This window comes from Carassius auratus, chromosome 5 (genome assembly GCF_003368295.1).
Source record: "Carassius auratus strain Wakin chromosome 5, ASM336829v1, whole genome shotgun sequence".
In the NCBI taxonomy this organism is placed as follows: Eukaryota; Metazoa; Chordata; class Actinopteri; order Cypriniformes; family Cyprinidae; genus Carassius; species Carassius auratus.
Genome location: NC_039247.1, coordinates 16032223 through 16056744, shown reverse-complemented (window position 1 = coordinate 16056744; position 24522 = coordinate 16032223). Strand labels below are relative to the sequence as shown.

Here is a 24522-nt window from a genome sequence, read left to right as displayed (position 1 = left end):
TCTGAATAAGTCTCTAGGAGGAGTTCGTTAAAATACAACGCATGGAAATGGCAAAAATGACACAAAATTTGCTCATAATATTAAAAATAACCGACTTCCTGTTGGGTTTAGAATTTTGCTCTAAGAGACTTTTTTGTAGGTACTGGAGAGTTACACATGTGTACCGATTTTCATACATGTACGTGAAACATAGCTCGAGGCGCACACCGTTGAACGTGTATAGGTGGCGCTGTCGAGCCATTTTGCCACACCCACTTCTGAAACCCATATCAGATGTAAATTTTCGCCAGTTCTGAGGTGTGTGCAAAGTTTCATGACTTTTTGAGTATGTTTAGGCCCTCAAAAATGCGATTCATTTTGGAGAAGTATAATAATAATAATAATAATAATAAACGGAGCAATTCCAAGAGGGTCCTCACACCATCGGTGCTCGGGCCCTAATAAAAAACAAAGCAGATACAAGAGGGTCCTCGCACCTCGGTGCTCGGGCCCTAAAAAGGAGAATAAAGGACGAGAGGCGAACTCTCAGATGCAAGTGCATTGTTGAAAACATGATGACAATTGTATTCTGTTCACGACAGAGATCTCACCTCATGAATTCAGCCTGTTCACGACACATACTCTTCTTCTCAAGAGCCTCTCTTTTATGGTTGAAATTATTTTTTTTTGTTATCAACGTCCAGCTCACAGTCACACGTCACAATATCATTTGACCCTTGACTTGTGAAAGCTGTATTAACCAGTGTGACCCTCTCTCTACTAAACACTTAAATCTCCCTGCAATAAAACACGAGCGGAGGTGGTGGAAAATCATTAAACATTGTCGACAAGTGTTCCCCAAATAACTCCCTAATCAATGGAATACATTTCGCCACGGCTGCAGGCCAAAACCAGCCACGAGAAGAGAGTATAGCAGACATAATCCTGTCAGCTTTCCTCAGTATCAAGCTACACATGACCAATCTTGCACATATGTCAAGAATTATGATTCTCCCAGTCCTTTAAAGATTGTGTAGATGACTGCTTCGATGGATATAATGATAGCTTTTCTTTACAAACATATATTTAAGCAGTAATTTAGTAAAGAACTTTTTCTCCCTGACTATTTGATGCCCAAGTTAAATGGGACGTGCTTTGCTTAAAATCAAGATATTAATTTCAACTTTGTGAAAATGTGCAGTGGCATCAGCTGTGTGATGGTGGTGAGAAAACTCATAACATTATCAAATAAACCATTAAAATGTTTGCTCTCGTTCTCTTTGGTAATAGCTGATAATAGCTCGTGCGGTTTGATTCAAGAATGCAACAGGTAAAGATAAAGATGCCACAATGTCAGGATCTGTGAAGGAAAGTGAAGAATCTTGCTTTGATGCAACATTCCCTCTGTCTGAGGAATATCCCGTCCTCTCGAGCGTCACCCCGCTCCTTGTGTTCATGGTCATCGTTCATTGTCACGCAGTTTGGTTTAGTCGCTCCACATTGAAGAATTCATCCTCATAAGAACAAAATGACAAACTGCAACTTGCTGCATATGTAAATGTACCACAGTTCAAATGTGCGGCTGTCAGCTGTAGGTGCTCAGCCTTTTTTTTCTGGAAGTTTTTTTGATGACGGATGCTCCTGTCCTGATTGCAGGGGGAGGGTTAGAAAAACAGTAAAAAGTGTACATTGTACATTGAAGGAGACAGAAAACACCGGTCCAGAATGACCCTGTCGGGGGGGGCTGAGTGAAGTGTGGGGGGTCAGGGAGAAGCTCAGGGGGAGGTGGCAGGACCGTGTGAGGAGGAAGAGGAGGACGGCTGTGTCTGGGTGCTGAGGCCTGGGATGCTGCTCTTTCTCTGTGAGCTGTGTCTGTGATGGACTCGCTGGCTGCCTGCCATGAAACCTATGGTTGGCTTACGGCCAAACAGGACCCCTGGAGTCAGCAGACACATATTTAAAGTTAGTTTCAATGCATACGAACACCCAAACCACCCAACACCAGCGGTTCAGTTTGTATATATTTATTAAAAACGTTTAAGTGTGATTAAAAATATGCTTATGTAATAAATATGATGATTTTAGATAATTTCATGCAATAATAATAGTAAAAACAAACAAACAAGTTTGGCATGTGATCAACACCCCCTTGACTTTTTTTTCATTCACACAATGCCGGAGATGCAGTTCCCGAAACACCTGATGTCTGTATATTGATAAAGTATCTGAATTTTGTTCAAATCCACATGAAAAATGTGAAGATGCTGACTAAAGATACGCTAAGATTTTAAAAGGATATGAAGAGAGTTAATTATACATTTTATTTAAATGAATTGTGTGAAATTCTCGTAAAACATATGAATCACATATATCTAGAATTTTTCAACACATTTTAGTTTATATATTATATTTTAGGTTTTTAACATAAAATACAAAACAAAGAGTATGAACAAAGCAATTAAATTCCTAGTTTTATTTGACCATTTCTTATATAATTAATTATGATAATTAAAACATTAAATCATCCTCCCTAGTAAAAACATTCAAAGTAGTATGTTCTAGGGCTCTACAACTTTACAGGGAACAAACCTTCAGTAAAGATGATAAATCTAAAGCCACTTCAACGTGATCTCCTGAAATGTTCCCAGCAAGCTTATGAGCCATCTTCTAGTAATTACTGTCTCTCGCACATCAGGCACAAGCACTGTATCTAGGTAAGGAGGTGGGCACGAAAGACAATAAGCTCCATCGACCTCCTGGCTCCCAGGCCCAATTTTAAGATATTTAACTTTTTTAACACTATTGGACTTGCCACTTCATTACGATGGATTTTATAGCAAAGACATCAAATTGTGTGGAGGACTAAGCGAGGGGGTGCTGCTATAACTTATTGAATTTCCTGCCTGCAATTACATCAGCAAACGGCGCTCTATTTACCTGTGTAGACAACCCCATTTATTTCTATTGACATGTTGATGCTGCTAATGCCGTTGGTAGACAGGTTCAATGCAGTCTCTTGTCTATCATCTGTCAAGAGAGGAGCCAGAGAAAAACTCAATATGAGCATTTATAAAAGGAACACAAGAAGCAAGAGAAGCGTGCCACCAACTATCAGTGATAACTCATGAGTGACAGGATAAGGAGGGGTTTATTAAAAGAGTTGTGTGTGTGTGTGTGTGTGTGTGTGCGTGTGTGTGGGGCTTTCACTTCTCTAGACAGGCACGGGGAGCCTGTATCATAAAACATTTCTTCACTACAAATAAACTGTTAACATTACACACAATGAATTCAACAGAACTCTTCATTACTGTGGCTATCAGGTTAACACAAAATAACATTTAATATAATCTTTAAATGCAGAGTGTTTCTGTGAGAAAGTCCTGCTCAGCATTATAGAATTATGCTACATTGTCCCACCATATAAAGAGCCTCTTGTTTTAAGAGTGGCATGAGAGTAACAGTCATGCAGAAGACAACAAATCACAAAACACAACTGGTTACAGTTTTATAAAATAACAAGGATATTACCATTCATAAACAAGTATAAATAACTCATATGCAGAAATCAAATGTTTTCATAAATTCTTTCAGTATTGTTTTGAGAATTATTCTCTCACAGATGACACTTAACATAATATACTGGGAAAAAAAATTGTTTCATTAATAAAATGTTTATCATAAATTCCTATAGTTTGATAGAGGGAAAAATGTGAAGGCTGATGTTTTGTATTGCAATCAAACTTACGGGTTTCCGAGCTGTTGGCTATTTGTAATAAACTTCTTTACCTGAATCTACATGATCTGATCCACAATGCCCTCTGTCATCTTTATAGGTCATTCTAGAGAAACACTTTACTTTACTGCCGTTTATATTACACTGACACACACGTCTAAACATGGCTGCCATTTTATTCATCTTTCAAGTTGCTGTTATGGAAAAAATATACTATGGAAGTCAATGGGGACCAGAAACTGTGTGATCACCCACATTCTTAAAAAAGATATGTTATGTTTAAATGAAGAAAGAAATTCAAACCCGTTTGGAACAACTTGAGGGTAAGTTAGTGAGTTTTCATTGGGTGAACTATCTCTTTACGTTTGAGCCTTTAAAAGTAAAAAATAAACAAACAAACAAACAGAAACAAGAGTAAATTACAGTAAAGATATTTTTGTGAAAGCACACACTGAACCCACCTCTGTTGTTCAGTTTGATGTTCATGGGTAGCTGGGTTGCCATTGCGAAGAGATTCTGCTGTAACGCATGTTGCATTATCCTCTGCTGCTCCTCTGCCATCAGCATCACTTTCTTCTCCGGTGGCTCTCCAGACTCCAGCTTCTCCCGGAGCTGCTCCAATGCGGCCGCCTGCACAGCCTGAGCCGCAGCCGCCTGAGCTGCACTGTGGTGGCTGGCCAAAGACACAGGGATGCCCATCCTGTTAGTCAGGCAGCTGGACAGCATGGAGTCCTCTGTGGAGCAAGAAAGCATCATTAAAGGCCCTGATACACTTCAAATGTAGTTCTTTCCCACACCCCCGCACTGCTGGCTCAAGGAGTAGATTCATATAAACATGTTGCGATGCTTGTGCGTATCCCCTAAACAAAACAACAATGAAATGAAGAAGTGTAGGCAATCTAAGAGTGAGACAGGCCCCAGTGGTCAGAATATTATAGACACAGGAATAATGATTAGCAGCAGTTCAGAGTCAAGTATCACGTTTGCAATACAACATAATTTTATTAGTGTTCATTTATTTTATTAAATTGGTTAAATTGTTACACCGTTTTATATTTTATGTGGTGTCACGCTTTACTTTCGATAAAAAACAAAGGTTTATTATTGTACATATGTTGGCATTTCATTTATTGTACCCTTTATATTCGTTTATTGAAAGAACAACAACAGCAGCAGCAGCAGCAGCAGTATAGTGTAACATTTATTTGAGAAACATGTAGGCCTATTTGTTACTTGTCACCTTATATCTTTTCTCTTTCCTTTCATTCTTTTCATGGCTTTGGAAAGCTTGTCTCGGATAATTCTCTATGTCTCTTTTTGCATAACTCTGGGTCTAAAATCTTGGAAAAACTGCCAACTTAAAATTATTTCCAACTATTTTAAGTAATGGACAATTTACTCATAGTTTATAGGCTTTTCCTTGAAATAACCTCGTATTTTTAAGATGCTTAACTTTGCCACACTGAACACTTACAAACAGTGAAGCCTAACAGTTGAGAAAACTGAATTTCAGCAGTCCTTACTCCAGTCTTCAGTCAGTGCCACATGATCCTTCAGCAACCATTCTAATGCTGAAATAATAATAATTATTATAAATGATGAGTAATAATTTTTAATGATCAGAAATTCAATTTAAGGCATCCTTCCAGAATAAAAACATTTATTTCTTAAAAAAAAAAATAATATCACTCACTTCAACATTTTGAACAATTAGTGCATTTTATTATTTTTTATATTTTATTTTAGTTATCTGACATTCATTTTAATACTGTGGGCCTGATTCACTTCAAATCAACATTTTATGGTTTTGCAAATGAAAAGGAAGCTATTCAATAATCTGAATGCAGCATTTTGTTCTGTAATTTTAGGTTTAGAAATATGCTGCAACATCTCACAGGGAAGTGAGTATGAAACATAGGTCATGACATCTATTTAAAGCTGCTCTGTAAACACTATAAATACTGTCAGATTCGTAAGGCTCTTTGATTCTTGCGTGACTTGTCTTTTTCCATATGGGCACATGACTGAATCATGAAGCAGCCCATGTGTCTTTGTGTCATTGCTCCTGCTGCTTTGATGCGGAATCTGGCAGGGTGGGCAAGAGGAAGTCCTGCAAGCTGTTTCCTGTCTGCTCTGATGACCATTCAGACCATTCAGAGTAAGATGTGGCAGTCTTATTTTCTAAGAGAGATAACTTCTTTGGAGGATCAACATGGTCTGCACTAACATAAAATTTCCTAAAAAGGAATACCACTTTTCCTTCTCTTTCTTTTCAAAAATTAACCATCAATAGAATGCAGTTTTTTTCTTGTTGTATTCTACATAATAATTTTTTTTATTTGTAATATTTGATCTATTTCTCATTGTAGTAAATATTATTTTATCGATACAGTAAAGAATTCTAGTGCAAGGAAGGTAAAATGTTGTATGTTCTAATTAATAAACTAATTCATTACTAATTAATTTTAAATTAAATAAAATGTTGTATTCTTTTAAAAAAATCTAACTACCTTTCTAATCTTTTTGTATTATAATTTATTTTCATTTATTATGCAATTATTTGTGTGTGTGTGTGTGTGTGTGTGTGTGTGTATATATATATATATATATATATATGTATATATATATATATATATATTAGGGGTGTAACGGTTCACAAAATTCACGGTTCGGTTCGGTACGATTCACTGATGTCACGGTTCGGTTCGGTATGGTTCGGTACGTTTTAGATACAGCAAAAAGAACAAATTGGCAACAAAGTATGTTTTTTGTTTTTTTTTACATTGAACAATGATCTATTCTTTACCCATCTTCTATGGTGTTTTCTTAGCAGCATACTGTATAAAACAAAAACAGCTCCTTATTAAAAAAAATTGAAAATGTTATATTGTTGTAGTAGTTATGAACAAATACAAAGATGTAACTTTTCATATGGAACTCTATAACTCTTTATATTGAGTGTGTTTTTACTCAATTGGTTCTCTATAGGGCTTATGTTTTTTGGAACAAAGCAGGAATTACGGTCTGGCTGAAATGGGCTCGTGAAGGAATATAGTAACGGGGCTAAATTACATTAAGAATGTTCTTAAAACATGCGTTTTCCACTATAGGCGCTCGCTCACTCAGCACACGCTGAAGGCTCGTTGCAAAATGACTAAAGGGTCTTTCACACAGGACGCGATACGCGCGGCGCTGGATCCTGGGCTCAGCGTTGCCCTTCAGATACAACGCGATTTGCGCTGCACTATGCCAAGAGCAAAGTAGGTGGAGTTTTCAAAACTGCCCGTGCATACGTTCTATTTATAACAGTTCTTCTATAACGTGCAGGCCTGTTAATTGAATCGTACTGCTCAGGAAATTCCGACACAGTACAGTACTAGTCCATTTTGATTACCGTGCTTGTTTGGATGCCCCGATCGATTGGTAAAGTGCACCCAAACACCAGACCTGTTGGTTATTGGAGGATCTTCTATTTGTGGTCTGTTAAACGCATTGGCCATTTTGCAACGAGCCTTCAGCGCGTACTGAGTGAGCGAACGCCTGACCTGAGTAGCCTAACATAAGCATATAAGCTGGTGTTTTTTTTTTCTTGTTCGGGGGTGTCAGGGGCGTTGCCTGTTACGTCGTTTGGGTTATTGGGCTACCTTGTTGAACGCATATCATTATATTTCACAATTTTTTCTTTATTTTCCAAATATAATTAATTAGTCCAACGAACCGTTCGGTACATAATGCGTACCGCGTACCGAACCGAAAGCCTCGTACCGAACGGTTCAATACGAATACGCGTATCGTTACACCCCTAATATATATATATATATATATATATATATATATATATATATATATATATATATATATATATATATATATATATATATATATATGTGAACTCTAACATTAGCTTGCTCAATTCTTTTCTATTCTATCTGTTTTCTTTTTATTTATTATATTATTTAAAAGCCCTTGCGACGTGTACTGTGTTAAGCTAACTGAGACTTGTTATAGCACTTGTATATCATTGCTCTTTTTGTTGTTTTTGATTGCTTCCACTGTCCTCATTTGTAAGTCGATAAATGCGTCTACTTAATGAATAAATGTATGTTCAGCTGTGTAAAGCATATTAAAATGTATCTTAATATTTAAGTATTTTATCATAGATTTTTTTAAGTAGTTATGATAAAGGGAAATACAAACACAAACCTTTCTTGATAACAGAGGTCTGAGACATGTGCCCACCATTAGGAATGGACATGCTGATGTGGGGCATCTGGAGTTTTGGGGAAGCTAGCAGTGTGGGGGTTCCCACAGGGGAGTAGCTGAAGAGGGTGGACCCATAACTCTGTCTCCGCCCTTCCCGACGGTTGCTGTCGATAGCTGCCTGAAGCTCCCCGGGAGAGCTCAGTCCACGCTTTTCACATTCATATGGATAGAGGTACTTCATATACCTGTAGACAAGAAAGGACAGGATGTCAAGCTACACCCAAATATCAAACCAAATGGCATCTTCAAATAAAAGATAAGAATATTTACTCAGAACAAACTTCATGTTTCTAAGACATTTTTAAAATTATTTTTGATCAGGAGATCTCAGAGAAGTGATTGTTATGCGTATAGTTCACACAGGTGTCGTAACCACTGGTGTAGTTCAGACTGACAGCTGACACCAAAAACCCTTTGCCTTACACTGAACTGTTCATAAGGTAGATTGTCTGGGGAAGAAACGGTTCTTGTGCCTGGCTGTCCTTGTATTTGTGGCTCTATAGTGCCGGCCAGATGGCAAAAGTTCATAAAGGGGATAACTTATGACTACAGGGCTACAGGAGACCTGCATGTCTTATAGAGTTGTGTAATTGTGTTAAATGACAGTGCTGAGATTGGACTTGCACAAACAAGTTCATGTGTTCCCCAAGTACGTCAAAAATTTACACAGAAAGTAGCAACAGAAACAGCACCATATTTCTGAAACACATACAACAACATTTTGTTTTCATGAAATATTTGAGTCAAATGTAAAATTTACGGATGACAGTTTTGTGAACTTTGGAGAGTACAAGGCTGTCTGTGCACAAAGGCTATTTCTAAAAATAAAAAGAGGGTCAATTCCAACTTTGCAATGACAATCTGGCGCTTCTGAATCAGCTACTGTAAGTATGTTTTGTTATTAGTTTAAGTATTTTAAGTATTCACTTTTCAAATGCTGAGTTTTGTGCCACGTAGTGTGTGTGTTTAAGGGGAACAGGGTCTCATCACAGCAGAGTGTACAGCCTGTCAGAAACCCTGGCTTGTGTACTGCAAATGCATACGAGCATCATCACTGTCTGTCATGCGACTCTGTTCCCCTTTCGGGCTTGAACTGATGGTAAAACTAAGGACATTATTAGCTGTCTTGATATTTACTTTGAAAGATGGAAAGCGGCGTTACATTTTGTATGAGTGCTTGTGGTGTTCGGCCAATCACAATGCACTGGGTCAGCTGGCCAATCAGAGCAGACTGTGCTTGTCGGAAGGAGGGACTTTGTAGAAAACCACACATTTGAAAGAGGTGGGGCATAGAGAACCTACAATAATGTACAGTATTTGAAAAATAATGTGTTTTTTGAACATTAAAGCATGTCAACATATACTGTTACACCAAAAACACACTTACTTAAAAAAGCACCATATGACCCCTTTAAAAGTGACAGTGAAGACTTTACATTGTTATAAAAAGATTATAGTTTGACTATGTAAAATAAATTTATATAGATAAATTAAGTACAAAAATTCTGAAAAGATTTCAGAATTAATTTGATTTTCAACATGAAAAAAATTATTTCTGAAGGATCATGTGACACTCAAGACTTGTATAATGGCCGCTGGCAGCTTTGCCATCACAGAAAGAAATTACATTTCAAAACATTAAAATATAAAATAGTTATTTTAAATTGTAATAATTTAACTGTATTTTTGTTCAAATTAATACAGCCTCTGTGAGCCTAAATTTTGAACAATAGTATATTAACACTTTGTTGAAGAAAAAAACCTTAGATGAGTTTTAGATGAGTAAATCATTAATCAAAAAGCAGCTTTAGAAATCAATATATTGTCCACAGCAATCCATTTCACAATCAAGATTGTCAATGTGTCTTAGCAGTTGTTCACACAGGATGCATTCTTTTGTTCGGAGCCTTGATTAATATGCAAAATGTCTTTGGCCATTACAGTGTGTCCTACTGTCCTTTTTTAGGTTCTTTCACCATAAAAGCCATAATTTTGATATTATTGTTTGCTTGATGAATCTCAGTTTTGCTGTACAAAAGTATCTTTTTAAAAGCTTGTTCTTACTTCTACCAAACAGTCAAATACACTTCCCTCTTCACTCTCTTTTTTTTTAAATCAAATAATTGGACAGGACAAGATAGACGAGAATCAACTGGCAGTTATCAACAGGTTGTTCCCGTCTGAAGTTATGTCACTCACTGTGTTCGGAGGGTGAACGCCGCACTGGTGATGGAGGTAGGGAGGTTCAGGCCTTTGGTAATCTCGCGCCATATTTTCTTATTGATGACTTCCACTAAGCCGCCTTTTTCAGTGACAAGCTTGTAGAGAGTGTAGAGATCCAACACCTGCTTGGCCATGATAGGAATCCGATTCACTGGAGTCCCTGCAGGAGACGAGGAAAAAGCACAATATCCACAATCAATGCCATTAACTCAAGCTCATTGACGGGCCTCTATAATAAGGCCAATCAGTCAAGCATAAGTAAAACGTCCGACAGCTTCCCACTCCACTTAGCAAAAATATCACTTTTTCATTCAGTCAAAGGTCCGCACTGTCTGTTTTGCCTCTAGTGAAAAGAAAGACCTGTGGCTTCTTATTTGGAGAGCGATTGGATTTACGTAAGAGAGAAATCTCACTGTATACTCAGTGAAAATCATTTATCATGATCTAATATGCACCTTAAATCCCTAACAGTAGTTGGAAAGAATCATTTTGACTTTAAAGAGCAAATGGCTATTTTTTAAAAGAGAACAAAAGTCACCAAACATATAAACTCTCGGATGTCGATGCTTAAACACTGCTCTCCTTCTCACTGCCAGTTCATTTGTTGAATGGAAAAAAACCTTGGTGATAATTTGTGCTCACGATTTAATGTTAGGTTGTAATGTGCGAAGAGGATAAGCCCTTTGTGTGCATCTGAGACCGCCTGACCTCAAGATAATTAACCTGTATTTTGCTGATAGAGTTCTATTGTGCCCATTGGATTTGCCATAATAGCAATCAATACGTGGAGAAATATAGAGCAAACAACAGCAAGCAGAGCCACAGTCTGAAAAGAGCAAGGAGAGCAGAGCTATGGTCTATCACGGTAAAAACACATCAATTAAGAAAGACTTGTAATTACAACTTCATTTTGCCTCTCTGGCATGGAAACTAAGAGACACTATTAAAACCAAAGATTTCTCTTCCTTCTCTTTGAGACAATGCTTGCATTAAATCTAAAGTAGCACAAACATCTAAAGCAATCGATTGATGTTTCTAACTTCTCCTCAAACTGACCACACAATCACTGAAATAAAAGTAACTATCAAGGGTCTTCATTTGAAAAACCTGAAATTTGATTCTAATCATACTTTACAATGGAAATCAAGTAATAACCCAACGCTGTTCAAATAGTTTTGCTGTACAAAAAACATAACACAAAACATACATGACATTTATGATTTATTTAATTATAGAACATATATCTAAAATAACCTTAAAATTATTTCATATTTTCTCTTAACATTCTTGAATATCAAGACAGGTACCCTGCATATTAGGGTCCTTTTCACACTTGGTTTGGTTGCCTGGTCCGAACCCGAGTTCAATTGCTCCCCCCTCCCCCTGGAACCGAACCGTGGTTCGCTTGCATCATCAAGCCGGCAGCTGTTTACCTGGGTGCTTAGTAATGTAATAACTTTACTCTCTGCACTTTAATGTATTTATGTTTTTGAACTGTTCATTTTGTTTACAAAGCTTCAGTACATAATGGCACTTGAGTCTGTCTTATGAATGTACTGCAAATGCTCTAAAGAACACTGAAGGCAAACAGAAGTGAGATATACAGCTCTCTTTTTGCAGTGCATCAGGAAAGTGAGTGAAACACACACACAAACACATTTTCATCAAATAATATGTCATTAATAGCAGTTCACTTCTGCGAGTTGGTACGATTGCGTTAACATCAGCAGCGAACCGTACCAGAGTTCACATGAACCGTACCCCAGACCAGCTTTTAAGAGGACTTGGGTACGGTTTGTGGGTGCGCACCCGAGTTCAGAAGACAGCGTTCACATCATCCAAATGAACCGAACTCTCAATCAATCGAACCTGGGTGCGCACCAAAAGTGCTAGTGTGAAAACACCCTCAAAGATACACCATGTGTGCATTTGCAAGTTATAATGTAAGCATCATAAATGACCCCTTGTGTTTTATTATTATCTCTAATTGGCCTGATTAGCTAAGCCCTCTATAAAAACACGTATTATTTAGTGGTACAATATTGCATGATTTGTAGATTATATTTAATAATTTATTTAGTATAATAATAATAGTTTATAGTTTATTTAACTACAAGTGAGGCAATATTTGACCCGTGTCTGCACGTTTGTTATAATGAGAGGATCTGAGCTTGAAAGAAAACCACAGTCTGCTTTCACGATCTGTTCTGTGAGGAGCAGGAAGTGCAGCGGTAAAGAAGCATTTTCATTGGCTGCAGTCTGCAGGTATTATGGCCATTTTGTGGGTTTTAGTGAAAATGACAAATAGGAAGGAGCTGTCCTCTGTAACCAAGTAGGATATTATCAAAATGGCTAAATATGTTCAACAGACTTTGGATATTGCTTATTTGCTTAAAGTGAATGTCAGTAGATTTATTGCATAAACTGTGAAACAGGTACTATGAAGACTAATAGGCCAGTCAAAGAAGACTAGCTAGCATTTTTACAGTAGATCGAAAATTACCTCATTGTGTGAATGCTTCAAAACAACTTATAAAGTCCTGAATGAGATTTGCAATTGTGAGAAAATGTCTCCCGTAATCAAAAACAATCTATGCTTATTTCCTGTGAGCTTTTTGTTTTCAATGCATTTTTTTTTTGCATAATAAAAGTGATTTGCCTTTTCCCATATAATTTTGTCAATTAAATACAATAAACTTTTAAGTTTAATGTTTTCTTATTCCTGTTATCTAACTTTTAGGGTGATTAAAAGCAAATACTGGGCAAATATTCCCTCCGGACATCACTTGTAAAACCTTCCCTCCTAACATACTCCTTACTTAACATACCTTATAATGTACAAAGTTGAAACACAATAATGCACAAATACTTATTTATTCCCATCCACAAAAGGCAAAGCGAAATGAGGCTGGAGCAATAAATAAAACCTGACTCTATGAAAGGCACCTTTGGACTGAATCCGAACCTGGATAAGAGTCTTTTAAATAAGATTTACGAGCACTCGATCTCTGAGCTGATGTATTCTTCTCCTCTAGTTCCCTGAATAAGATGCAGTGAATAAAGGCCAGTACGAGCTTTTGTCATCCCAAACAATTTGATCTGGTCATGCATCATCATGACAACGAGTGATTGTGGAGCGCAGAGAAACACGTTTCGCCAAGCTCATATAGCTGCCTGCTGTTAATTGCTCACTGGCTAAAAAGGTTTAATTGAAAATGTGCTGAAGGGAATAAGCTGGTGTTGGGGCCAATCATCTATGTGGCTGCCTTCATCAGCAGTCTCCGTTTTAATCATTCACTTCAGCCAGATAATGGAAGGACATTGTGCCTGCGATTGCATGGTTTTCCGAAGCATGAAATGAAGGGCCAATTTGTAAACACAACGCTAGGAAAAAACTTTATCCATGTGTATAAAACAGGCAAATCGAACTGACCAACAAGCATGAGTAAGTCCTCTATAATGTGATTGTCAGGAACACTAGCAACAGGTTTGCCTACATGCTTTCCATTTGACAAAAAAATTAATAAAAAATCAATCTCTGCTTGGGTTGAGAATATTTCTTTTCCTGTGTTTTTACAGTGTTGTGCATTATAATCAAACACATACAATTCATTTAGTAAGAGTTTATGAATGCAAAGGCCAATCAGAGACGTTCAGATGAATCATCGCTGAAACACCAGAGTTTTGTTGTTCAGTGCGTGCGCTCGCTGACTGAATTCTGCTCTCTCGCAAATTCCCACATCATAAACAACAGAGTGCAGATGTTCATATGATTACAGTATAAGAGATGTACTCTTCATAGTGTAGACGGCTTCACTGATTTATAATGGGAATGATGTTTTTTTTAAGTGCATTAACTCAGTCAGTGATGATGTTCTTTGATGATTTGAATGTTCTTGGCTCATTTTCTGTAAGAGCTCTCTGAATAACTGAGGATATGTAAGCATTATAATTACCAACTTCAAATGTTTCTATTAAACGATCATGTTAAATACAAATTCAGTCATATTAAAAATATTTTATGACATCCATAGGCTATTTAACCAAAAATATATATAATAATAATTCCTTACATTTATATAGCGCTTTTCTAGGCACTCAAAGCGCTTTGTCAGGGGAGTATCTCCTCATCCACCACCAGTGTGCAGCATCCACCTGGATGATGCGACGGCAGCCATAGGGCGCCAGAACGCCCACCACACACCAGCTTACTGGTGGAGAGGAGACGGAGTGATGAAGCCAATCAGCAGATATGGGGATTGTTAGAAGGCCATGATGGTCAGAGGCCAATGGGAAAATTTAGCAAGGTCACACTTCTCTTTTCAAAAAACATCCTGGGATTTTTAATGACCACAGAGAGTCAGAACCTCGGTTTAACTTCTCATCCGAAGGACGGTGCTTGTTGACAGTATAGTGTCCCCATCACTACACCGGGGCGCTAGGACCCACACAGACCACAGGGTGAGCACCCCCTGCTGGCCTCACTAGCACCTCTTCCAGCAACAACCTAGTTTTCTCAGGAGGTCTCCCATCCAGGTACTGACCAGGCTCAGCCCTGCTTAGCTTCAGTGGGCAACCAGTCTTGGGCTCCAGGGTGATATGGCTGCCGGTGTATCAAATACACATATAATGTGTATAGATTACACTAACATTAGGCTGCTTTTAGCCTTACCCTGTAGTTGGTTCACTCTCTGGCTGTGAAACTAAGTAAATAATTAAATAAATTAGCATGATAACATCATGTATCTGTGATCTCACATGCTGACAATAGGATACTATGGAGCATATCTCTAATAAATACAGTATGGATGCATATATACAGGTGCATCTCAGTAAATAAGAATGTTGTAGAAAAGTACATTTATTTCAGTAGTTCAACTCAAATTGTGAAACTTGTGTATTAAATAAATTCAGTGCACAAAGACTGAAGTAGTTTAAGTCTTTAGTTCTTTTAATTGTGATGATTTTGGCTCACATTTAACAAAATCTCAACAAATAAGAATACTTCATTAGACCAATAAAAACATTTTTTTTTTTTGTGAATTATTTGCCTTCTGGAAAGTATGTTCATTTACTGTAGACGTACGCAATACTTGGTAGGGGCTCCTTTTGCTTTAATTACTGCCTCAATTCAGCGTGGCATGGAGGTGATCAGTTTGTGGCACTGCTGAGGTGGTGTGGAAGCCCAGGTTTCTTTGACAGTAGCCTTCAGCTGCATTGTTTGGTCTCTTGTTTCTCATTTTCCTCTTGACAATACCTCATAGATTCTCTTCAGGGTTTTCTGGCCAGTCAAACCATGGTCATTTTACCAGCTTTTGGTGCTTTTGGCAGTGTGGGCAGGTGCCAAATCCTGCTGGAAAATGAAATCAGCATCTTCAAAAAGCTGGTCAGCAGAAGGAAGCATGAAGTGCTCCAAAATTTCTTGGTAAATGGCTGCAGTGACTTTGGTTTTCAAAAAACACAATGGACCAACAGCACCAGATGACATTGCACTCCAAATCATCAAAGACTGAATTAACTTGGGCAATGAGCTTCTCCCCCCTTCCTCCAGACTCTAGGACCTTGGTTTCCAAATGAAATACAAAACTTGCTCTCATCTGAAAAGAAGACTTTGGACCACAGGGCAACAGTCCAGTTCTTCTTCTCCATAGCCCAGGGAAGACACCTCTGAAGTGGTCTGTGGTTCAGGAGTGGCTTAACAAGAGGAATATGACAAATTCCTTGACACGTCTGTGTGCCTTGACCCCAGCCTCAGTCTATTACTTGTGAAGTTCACTCAAGTTTTTGAATCGATTTTTCTTGACAATCCTCATAAGGCTGCGGTTCTCTCGGTTGGTTGTGCATCTTTTTCTTCCACACTTTTTTCCTTCCACTCAAAAAAATTAATAAAATAAAAAAGTAAAATAAAAAAATAAAATAATTTTAAATAACCAATGCAGCACAATAATTAAAGACATACATATAGTGCATGTTTTAAAAAAGCTAAACAAAACAACAACAACAAAAAACAATTAAAAGGAGGTACTTTGTGGATCAGCCAATTATTGTAAATTAGCATAATCAAAATAAAAAATTACAAAAATTAAAATTAAAAAAATCTTAGCAGAATGGGATTTCAACACCCTTCAGGGGTGTGCTTTGGGAGTGCTATCAGTCTGAATTCTGTCCTATGGAAAACAGGGAAATTAGAACTGAAAATATATCAGAAACTAAAAGACTCATTCATCAAGGTTGCTCATGGTCTTTCATTCTCTTCATTAGTATTTCAGGTAATTATAAAAGTGTCTATTATTGATTTATTCAAAAGAAAGTGCTGATGCTGCCCTAAGATGTGATCAATTTACTGTTGCCTTCCTGTGGGAATCATGATTCAAAGTGGGAATTTATCAGTTAACAATAGGCAATAACACTTGCATTGTTCCTATTGCCTAAAGATTAGTGGTCGTAAATGAGCCCATCATTCCAAAGTCTCTTCCAGGATGGGCATATTTATTCTTCATCATCAAGGCATCTCAAAAGAAAAGGATACAATTAGGTGATTTACATCAGTTGTTTAAATCGCATTTCTCTTCATATAATGAGACCACCATAGATAGTATAGCCAGAGTCAAACAAAGAAACTTTTCACCGAACCACCATGAAACAACTGTTCATGTTTTTAAAACTTTCTTGGAATCACATGATATCTCCGCTTTGACAGAGGTATAATTTGCAGTACACTTTTCATTTACAGGTCTCAAACAGCTGGTCATAAATATTTCTCTCTGGGGGAGCAGGGAATATCATCTACATTCTTCATGAGTGGAGTTAAACACAGGCCTGTTTGTGTTGAGCTGTAAAATAGAGACAGCCATTTCGATGTGAAAAAAGATACAGCCATCTCAGTATACAGAGGGGCTTGCAACAAACGTTTCACATTTGACAGGTTATGATTGATGATGGCAAGGATCAGGGGACACTGGGAAGGCCAGTGACCTCTGGTCTCAGGCCAGGCCTACAGGGGACAACAGTCCTGGCACAAATTCCCTCACAGCGGGGGAGAACCTTTCGTGTATAGCTTTTTAATGTGTTCCGGACACATAGTGAAGCTGAAAAGATTTCAGCCAAAGTTAGAATTTTCTTACTATCGTCAAGATGTCATTTGATCCTGTGACTGAACTGATGTGGAACGTCATTCTGGGAGGTGAACATTTTACATTATGTCTATTCGAAATCAACTATCACTTATTTTTGTGCACCATACAGATCTAGCAGAACATTGCTAATTTTCTCAAGTTGAGAAAGTCTTTAGTGACAAAAATAAAATGAAAAATGTACAATTATTACAGTATATAATAACCTTCCAGCAATACATGCTCAGTTAGGACACTTAACAAATTTGGTGATGAAACAATTGTCATTTAGAAATTTCAAGTAAATTTCACAAATAGTTACAAAGCACATTGAAATACTGAAACAGTATTTTCTTGTAGAAATTACTCCAGTGATCTTTATTTACAGTTTTGAAAGATAATTTTTTACTGTGTAGATGCTAAATAGACAGAGGGCGGATGTCGGGTCACTGTAGGGTTGGGAATCACCAGAGGCCTCACGATATGATATTATCACGATACTTGTGTCACGATACAATATTATTAAGATTTTAAATATGTCGCGATATATTGCGATATTACAGTGCAAGTTGAACTTGTACAAAAAAGTTGTTCAGACCTTTCAGCAATTGGGGCATTTGACAGAAAATTACCTTATATCTAGGGATGCACCAAAATAAAAATTCTGGGCAGAAACTGAAACCGAAAATTCTGGATGCACTTGGCTGAACGTTCAGTCATAGAGCAGAATATTGAGCAGAGTGTCAAACCGCGCAGTGACGGAAAGAGTAAAATGTGCGCTGAACACAAGTTGAGAAAACACTTAGTGATACAAAACAAAATGAAAAATTTACACAATTACAATTATTACAATAAATAATAAAAACAGTACATTTAAATGTTACCACACATTATTTGACAAAACATTTTTATTAAAGCATAATCATAAAACCGTCACCCCCAGATATTTATATTATTCTAATTCATAATCATTATTCAGAATGTATTTCAGAACATCTACATATTAATATCTGGAAAAACTATTAATTTATTTTCCCATGTGCTCATTTTTTATTATAAATAGCCTATTTATTTTATTCATATTTATTATTTTTACGAAGACATTTATACCAACATGTAACCAACCCTCTTTAACACCAACCCTTATTTGTGAAAAACACCCTAAAATAATTTACAATTACTCCTTCTAAAAATCTTAAACACAACAAAACCTGTCTGATAAAGCAGTGCAGTAGTACAGATAGTATTTGCAAGATATCAAATATCTGTCAAATAGCTGCAATAATAAAGTTGAAAACACTCTCAGTAAATGCAGCTTTTAATAAGAGCTGTAACATGATATCAGCTGTTTGTGCTTCCATCTCATATTGCAACATGGCATTAATCTTATTCAATTCAAATATGTCTAGAAATCTCATTTATAATATGCAGCATGCTATTTGTTAAATAATTCTTACCAAGTTTCAAACAAGAAAAACCACTAACGGTGTGCTTCTATGAACACCCTTATTTCTTTGGGGGCAACACGTTTCAAGATCTCACAGGAGCAAATAGTTTCACTCTAGCATGAAAAAAATCTAGACTCTGGATTATCATATTATCTCCTGTCACTGTTGAAGCACACAGATGCCTGATATTGCTAGGTGAAGGAAAATGGACCTACAGTAACCAAGTGTTACAAGTACGTGGAATCTGAATATTACCCCAGTCACTAACAAAATGTCGACAGGCAAAATCTTTCAGAGGCACAATTTTTCCCTATACTTAAGAAATGACAAACAAACCCCAGATACAGCGACCCCCAGAACTGCTTCTGTCTATTAGCATCTACATAGTGGAAGAAAAAAGTCAAAACAAATGATTTTTTTTGTAAATAAAGATTACTGGAGTATGTTTTACTATTTCAGTCTTTCAATGTGGTACTTGTTTCTTCTTTGCAACTATTTGTGAAATTTACTTGCAATTTCTAAACGACAATTGTTTCCCCACTAAATCTGTTAAGCGTCCTAACTGAGCATGTATTGCTGGAAGGTAATGTGAATCCTCACAGTCTTGTAGTTTTGTTCCTAGTGATGAACAGTTCCAACTGTCACTCAAGAACCACCATATTTAATGAACAAACCTAATATGCTGGAAGTTAAATGGGAGTTCCCATTCTATTCATGCTGTCAGTTACACACTATGATAACACAGCTATAAATGCCACTTGGTCATTTAACACCATGGAGACATGACTGACAACACAACAGTTAAACAAGTACGGCAGGTAACCTGGATAATGTGCCGAAAGACTCATGTATGGCAGGAAAATCTATAACAGACATAATGTAAAATGCCTTTATTCTTAAACAACAACAGGGTTCTTCATTTCATGTTCATTACTGACAGCTAAATATTAGGGATGCACCGGTAGACCGGCCATAAATCGGTTTTTGGTCTTTTTTTCGGCCGATTTTTCCAGAAGTGCGCTCGTGTGCACAGACCACATTGTAATCATTCACTATCACGTAATTTGTGTGGAAGTTTTTCGAAATCTGTGTGTAGGACATGGGCATCCATTCAGCACTGGAAGTGCAGAGGTACATGTCTGAGGCACAGATAGCAGGAAGCAAACAGCCGTTGGTGTACTGACGCATAAATAAAAGCCTTTCGCGAGCACACTGTACCTGTCCCTACACAAGCGGAGACAGTGAAGCGATGTTCAGCTCAACTTCTCGCGCGTTGAATGAGAAACAAAACCGACTATACTGTGACAAAACTGAAATGCTTTTTTAATTTTTTGTAAAGTATAACTTGCAAACACGTTTGAAAAGCCAGAAGTAAACATCAGTTCTGTATAGGATGATTATTTTTATTGTACCTTAAAAGTACATAGACTTAATTTGATTTAAAATTCACCTGCTGTAGCATACTGAAACAAAGTGTTTCATTCAACCAATGAAAAATTTTTAAGGTAATGATTCACATCTATTTTTTTTAACTTGAGCAAATAGTTATTTATTTTTAATTGGCTCAAGTAAAAAAATATAGATGTGAATCATTACCCTATTTTTTTTAATTGGACGAATGAAACACTTTGCATCTTTGTTTTATTCGCACCAACATTATTTGATTTTAATTATTTATATAGCATACTTTTTTATTCTCACTGGTAAAGCTTTTTTTTATTATTTTAAACCAAATTTAAAACTAAAACAAATACTGAATGCTGAGTAAGAAACCTCTTATTGAATGCGTGTTGATTGTGTTGTTTGGATTGTAGAACTATGCAGTTGTTGCCTTTAATTTCACATGGCTACAGTTAATGTTTTCATTTAAGGCCAGTTCTATGTAGTTTCAACCCAATTCAAAAACAAAGGCTAAATGCTGATGTCTGTAATATCTATGTTTGTATTGAATGTAGTCTACTTACTGTGCAGTTACTGCCATTAATTTCAGATGGTTATGGTTATTGTTTTCAATAGCCAAAAGCCAGTTTGGCCTATTAAATACCAAAAAAACATCTTGTTTATGCACACTTTCCTTTTTTGCTTGTAAAAAATCAGTATCGGCCATGAAAAATTATGATCGTGCATCCCTACTAAATATATGTGTGTATAAAATACCTTTTAAACATCTTCAAACCAAAACTGTATAAATGTAAGTGAACTCCTGATGATTGCACTGGGTGTGCTGATATCCAGAGCGATAAAGTCAATACAGATTTAGACATCAAGCATAAGAACAGAGGCAGCGGGGATTTAATTATATTGGATCTCATGCCTGAGCTGACGGGAAGAGCTTCACTTCACTGCATTCAGGCATTTTTATGTCATGGCATCACCAGACATCACCTCGCTGGCTGTCTTGGATGGATTAGCCCTTGGCGCTATAACAACAGCATGAACTGTGATTAAAACTTGCCCTGCATTCCTGTCAACACAGATGACAAAGAACTAAATGACAACTCAGCCCTCTCTTTCATCTGTTGCCTCTCAGGGAAAATAAATCAGATATCCTGTGACCTGTAACTGCATCAAACACTAAACCAAACCACCAAGGTGGAGTTCTGCTTAAAACATGAAAATCTGTTGCAAAGATGGTTTGACTAGTCAAAAATGGCCACACATGATCTATCACAAAAAATGTGTCACTGGTATGTAAAGTTTCATAAGTTTTCCATTCCATTCATAATATACTCTGTATAATCTAGCACAAATTATGTCGAATTAAGATTATTATTTAATTAATCACATTATGTGCAAATAGTAATCTTGACCTTATTTTCTAAATATTATCACTTGTAATAATATACAAATATTTGAATAAATACTTAATTCTTAACCTTATGACCTTATTCTTGCATTACTATTTTATGGTTATTTTAGGGATGCTATTTTATGTTATTTTATTTATTTATTATTAATTCACATTCATTTTACAATTATATAATAATTCATACAATTTTGAATTTAATCATATAATAACACCATTAATATCATGATATACAAATTTATTAAATGAAATCAAAGTAATCTAATACTGTACATTTTCAAAAATGTAACTACATTACAGCACTGATCTATAGTACGTACTGACAAAAGCATGAAATGAGCTCTGAATAGTCAGCTGTCAAAATGTTGTGAGCTATTTAGTAATAATATATATTGTACTGCTAAAAGACTGAAAGGTCAGCAACACACACTACATTAACATATATTTTGATGAGATACTGCCAAGTACTTTTAGTGTAATGTTTAAGGAAGCCACAGTCACAACTGTTAAAAAGACATATCTGTTATTTTTAAGAACCGGTTTATTAAGACCAGTTCTTCTTTCTTAGAAAAAATATAATGCACTTTGTTTCTGTCATTTCAAAAGCCTCAGCTAATGGCAGAGAATGAATTCACATTTTCAATAAGCCTGTCTGCTGTTTTAGCTCAGACCAATCCAAAAATCAACAAATGTTTTTATGCAGCAAACATGGAAATATGGAATAGTCACAGATTTCAGTAAGATATATGTTTGACTGGTTTAAAGGCTAAAATGTGATGTTTATAATTTTTTTTGAAAACCTGTATTTTCATGTCATTGTACGGTTAATATGTTATAATAGACACTGCCTTATCCCGGGCCTTACGTTGTTCATTTTAATTGTTCAGGTCTTAAAAAGGGTTATAAAAAGCCTTAAATTATATAAGCGCTGTATGACTAATGCATCAGCTCAATTGAACTTTACTCCAAATATATGAACTAACCTGTTTTGAATACTTTATATTTTACATGTTTGTTCATGTCCACTATTAGTGTTAAACTGTTTTTCACCATTGACTGATTTTGTAGAACATTTAGACTGAAAACTTCCATGCGCAGATGCGGCAAATTTGTCACAGTTTATTAGTATGTCTGAAAGTATATTTTTTCGATTGTTGGTGATTCCATAGGCTGTATCTCGTGCCCCTGAGCAGTTTAAAACACCAAATAGTTATGCTATGACAAGAACAAAGAGACTCTCTCTTGCACCAATGCACGATAATATTGTGTATCGTTGATCTCACTGGCTGATGATATGACGATTTGAAAAATTACCATATCACCCAACACTACAGCAGAAGCCATTGTTTCATATAGCATCAGGGGCAAAAACATGCCACAGTGGCAGCAACGCTTCAGAGAAATGGACGGTTCAAGCAGGAAACCTGAAAAATCCTATCACAATAGTATCTAGACCAGGGATGCCCAACCCTGCTCCTGGCGATCGACTGTCCTGCAAAATTTGGCTCCAACCCTAATCAAACACACCTGCCTCTAATTTTTAAGTGAGCCTGAAGACCTTAATTATTTGCTTCAGGTGTGTTTGATTAGGACTGGAGCTAAACTTTGCAGGACAGTTGATCGCTAGGAGCAGGGTTGGGCACCCCTGATCTAGACATTCTCAGCCTTTACCAAAATAATAAACCCAGCATGTTTATTGTTGGCCAGACTGCATATGGGTGGTTAAACATTTATGCTGCTTTGTTTTCAAACACAGGTCCCACACTATTAAATCAAACCTACTTATTTTAACTGTTCCTATGAAAGAAGAACCTCAATATAAAAAAAAGAAAGGAAAAAATAAAGCATATTTTCTTATTCAATTTTCTATGAAGATAAGTAAATACAATATTAACTGGAATATGTCCCAAATTGTGCTAGAAAGACCTATAATTACCTATATCTGAATATTATCATCTTAAAGCAACATATGGTTTGCAGTGTGTAGGGCTTGGTATCAAGAGCGATACTTTTCAGGCACCGACCAAATTTCCTTGATACCACTTGTCATTCGGTACCAAACTACGATACCTAAGGAGTTAATCTTGTCAATGTCAGTGAACCAATAAACCCGCAGCACTAGTATGGGTTTATTTAAATGACAAATATGAAGAGTGCATTATTGTAGTTTGAAAGCTCATTAAAGGGTTAGTTTACCCAAAAATTTAAATTAGCCCATAACTTACTCACCCAAGTGACTTTCCTCTATCAGACAAATCCAGTCAGAGTAATAATAAAAATTATCTTTGATCTTTCAAGCTGTTTAATGTCACTCAGCGAGTGTTGCAGTGCATCAGTCCAAAGAAGTGAAATAAAAAGCACCCGTCCTTAATAAAAAGTGTCTCACACAGCTCCGGGGGGTAAACAAAGTCCTCCTGTAGCCAATCGAAGCATTTTTGTAAGAAAAATAACCATATTTAAAACGTAATAATCAATTGAATCTAGCTTTAAACAGCTAAACACCTTGAAAGATCACAGACATTTTTAAATAGAACTCTGACTGGATTCATCTGAAATAAGAAAGTCATGGATGACTTGGGGGGGGGGGGGGGGGTAATTTTTGGGTGAACTAACCCTTTAATGTAATGTGCTCGCACGAATCTCTCCTCTCACAGAAGGAATTCCTTTGCTCTCGCACAAAACCAGATGTGTGCTCTCAGATATACACTGCACTCGCCCAGAGAGAGTGCGCTCACTTAAAACGTGTCTCTCCTTTCACTCAAAGTGTACGTGTGCACACTCAAACTGTGTCCTGTGCACTCGCAAATCTCTCTTTGCTCATGCGCTAGATATTAACACCATACACTAGATGTGTTTGACTTGAAGCGGCACTGACTTCAGAGTACAGCAAGAATGATTCGAAAGCATACAGAGAACCTGCTCTCTATAGAACACAAAATAAATCAAATGGAAAACACA

General features: G+C 36.7%; 1 protein-coding gene across 2 annotated transcripts in view; it reads right to left on the bottom strand.

The window, feature by feature from the left end:
• Positions 1-1593: 1593 nt before the first annotated feature.
• Positions 1594-24522, bottom strand: part of LOC113078062 (AT-rich interactive domain-containing protein 3A-like) — an 80836-nt gene continuing 57907 nt past the window's right edge. For both annotated transcript variants that reach the window (XM_026250358.1, XM_026250347.1), the window contains 5 exons: positions 10175-10358; positions 7916-8160; positions 4174-4446; positions 2917-3006; positions 1594-1915 (listed from right to left, as the gene is read on the bottom strand). In XM_026250358.1, the coding sequence (XP_026106143.1) occupies positions 1755-1915; positions 2917-3006; positions 4174-4446; positions 7916-8160; positions 10175-10358 (953 nt within the window). In that variant the 3' untranslated portion in view covers positions 1594-1754. The remainder of the gene's footprint in view (positions 1916-2916; positions 3007-4173; positions 4447-7915; positions 8161-10174; positions 10359-24522) is intronic.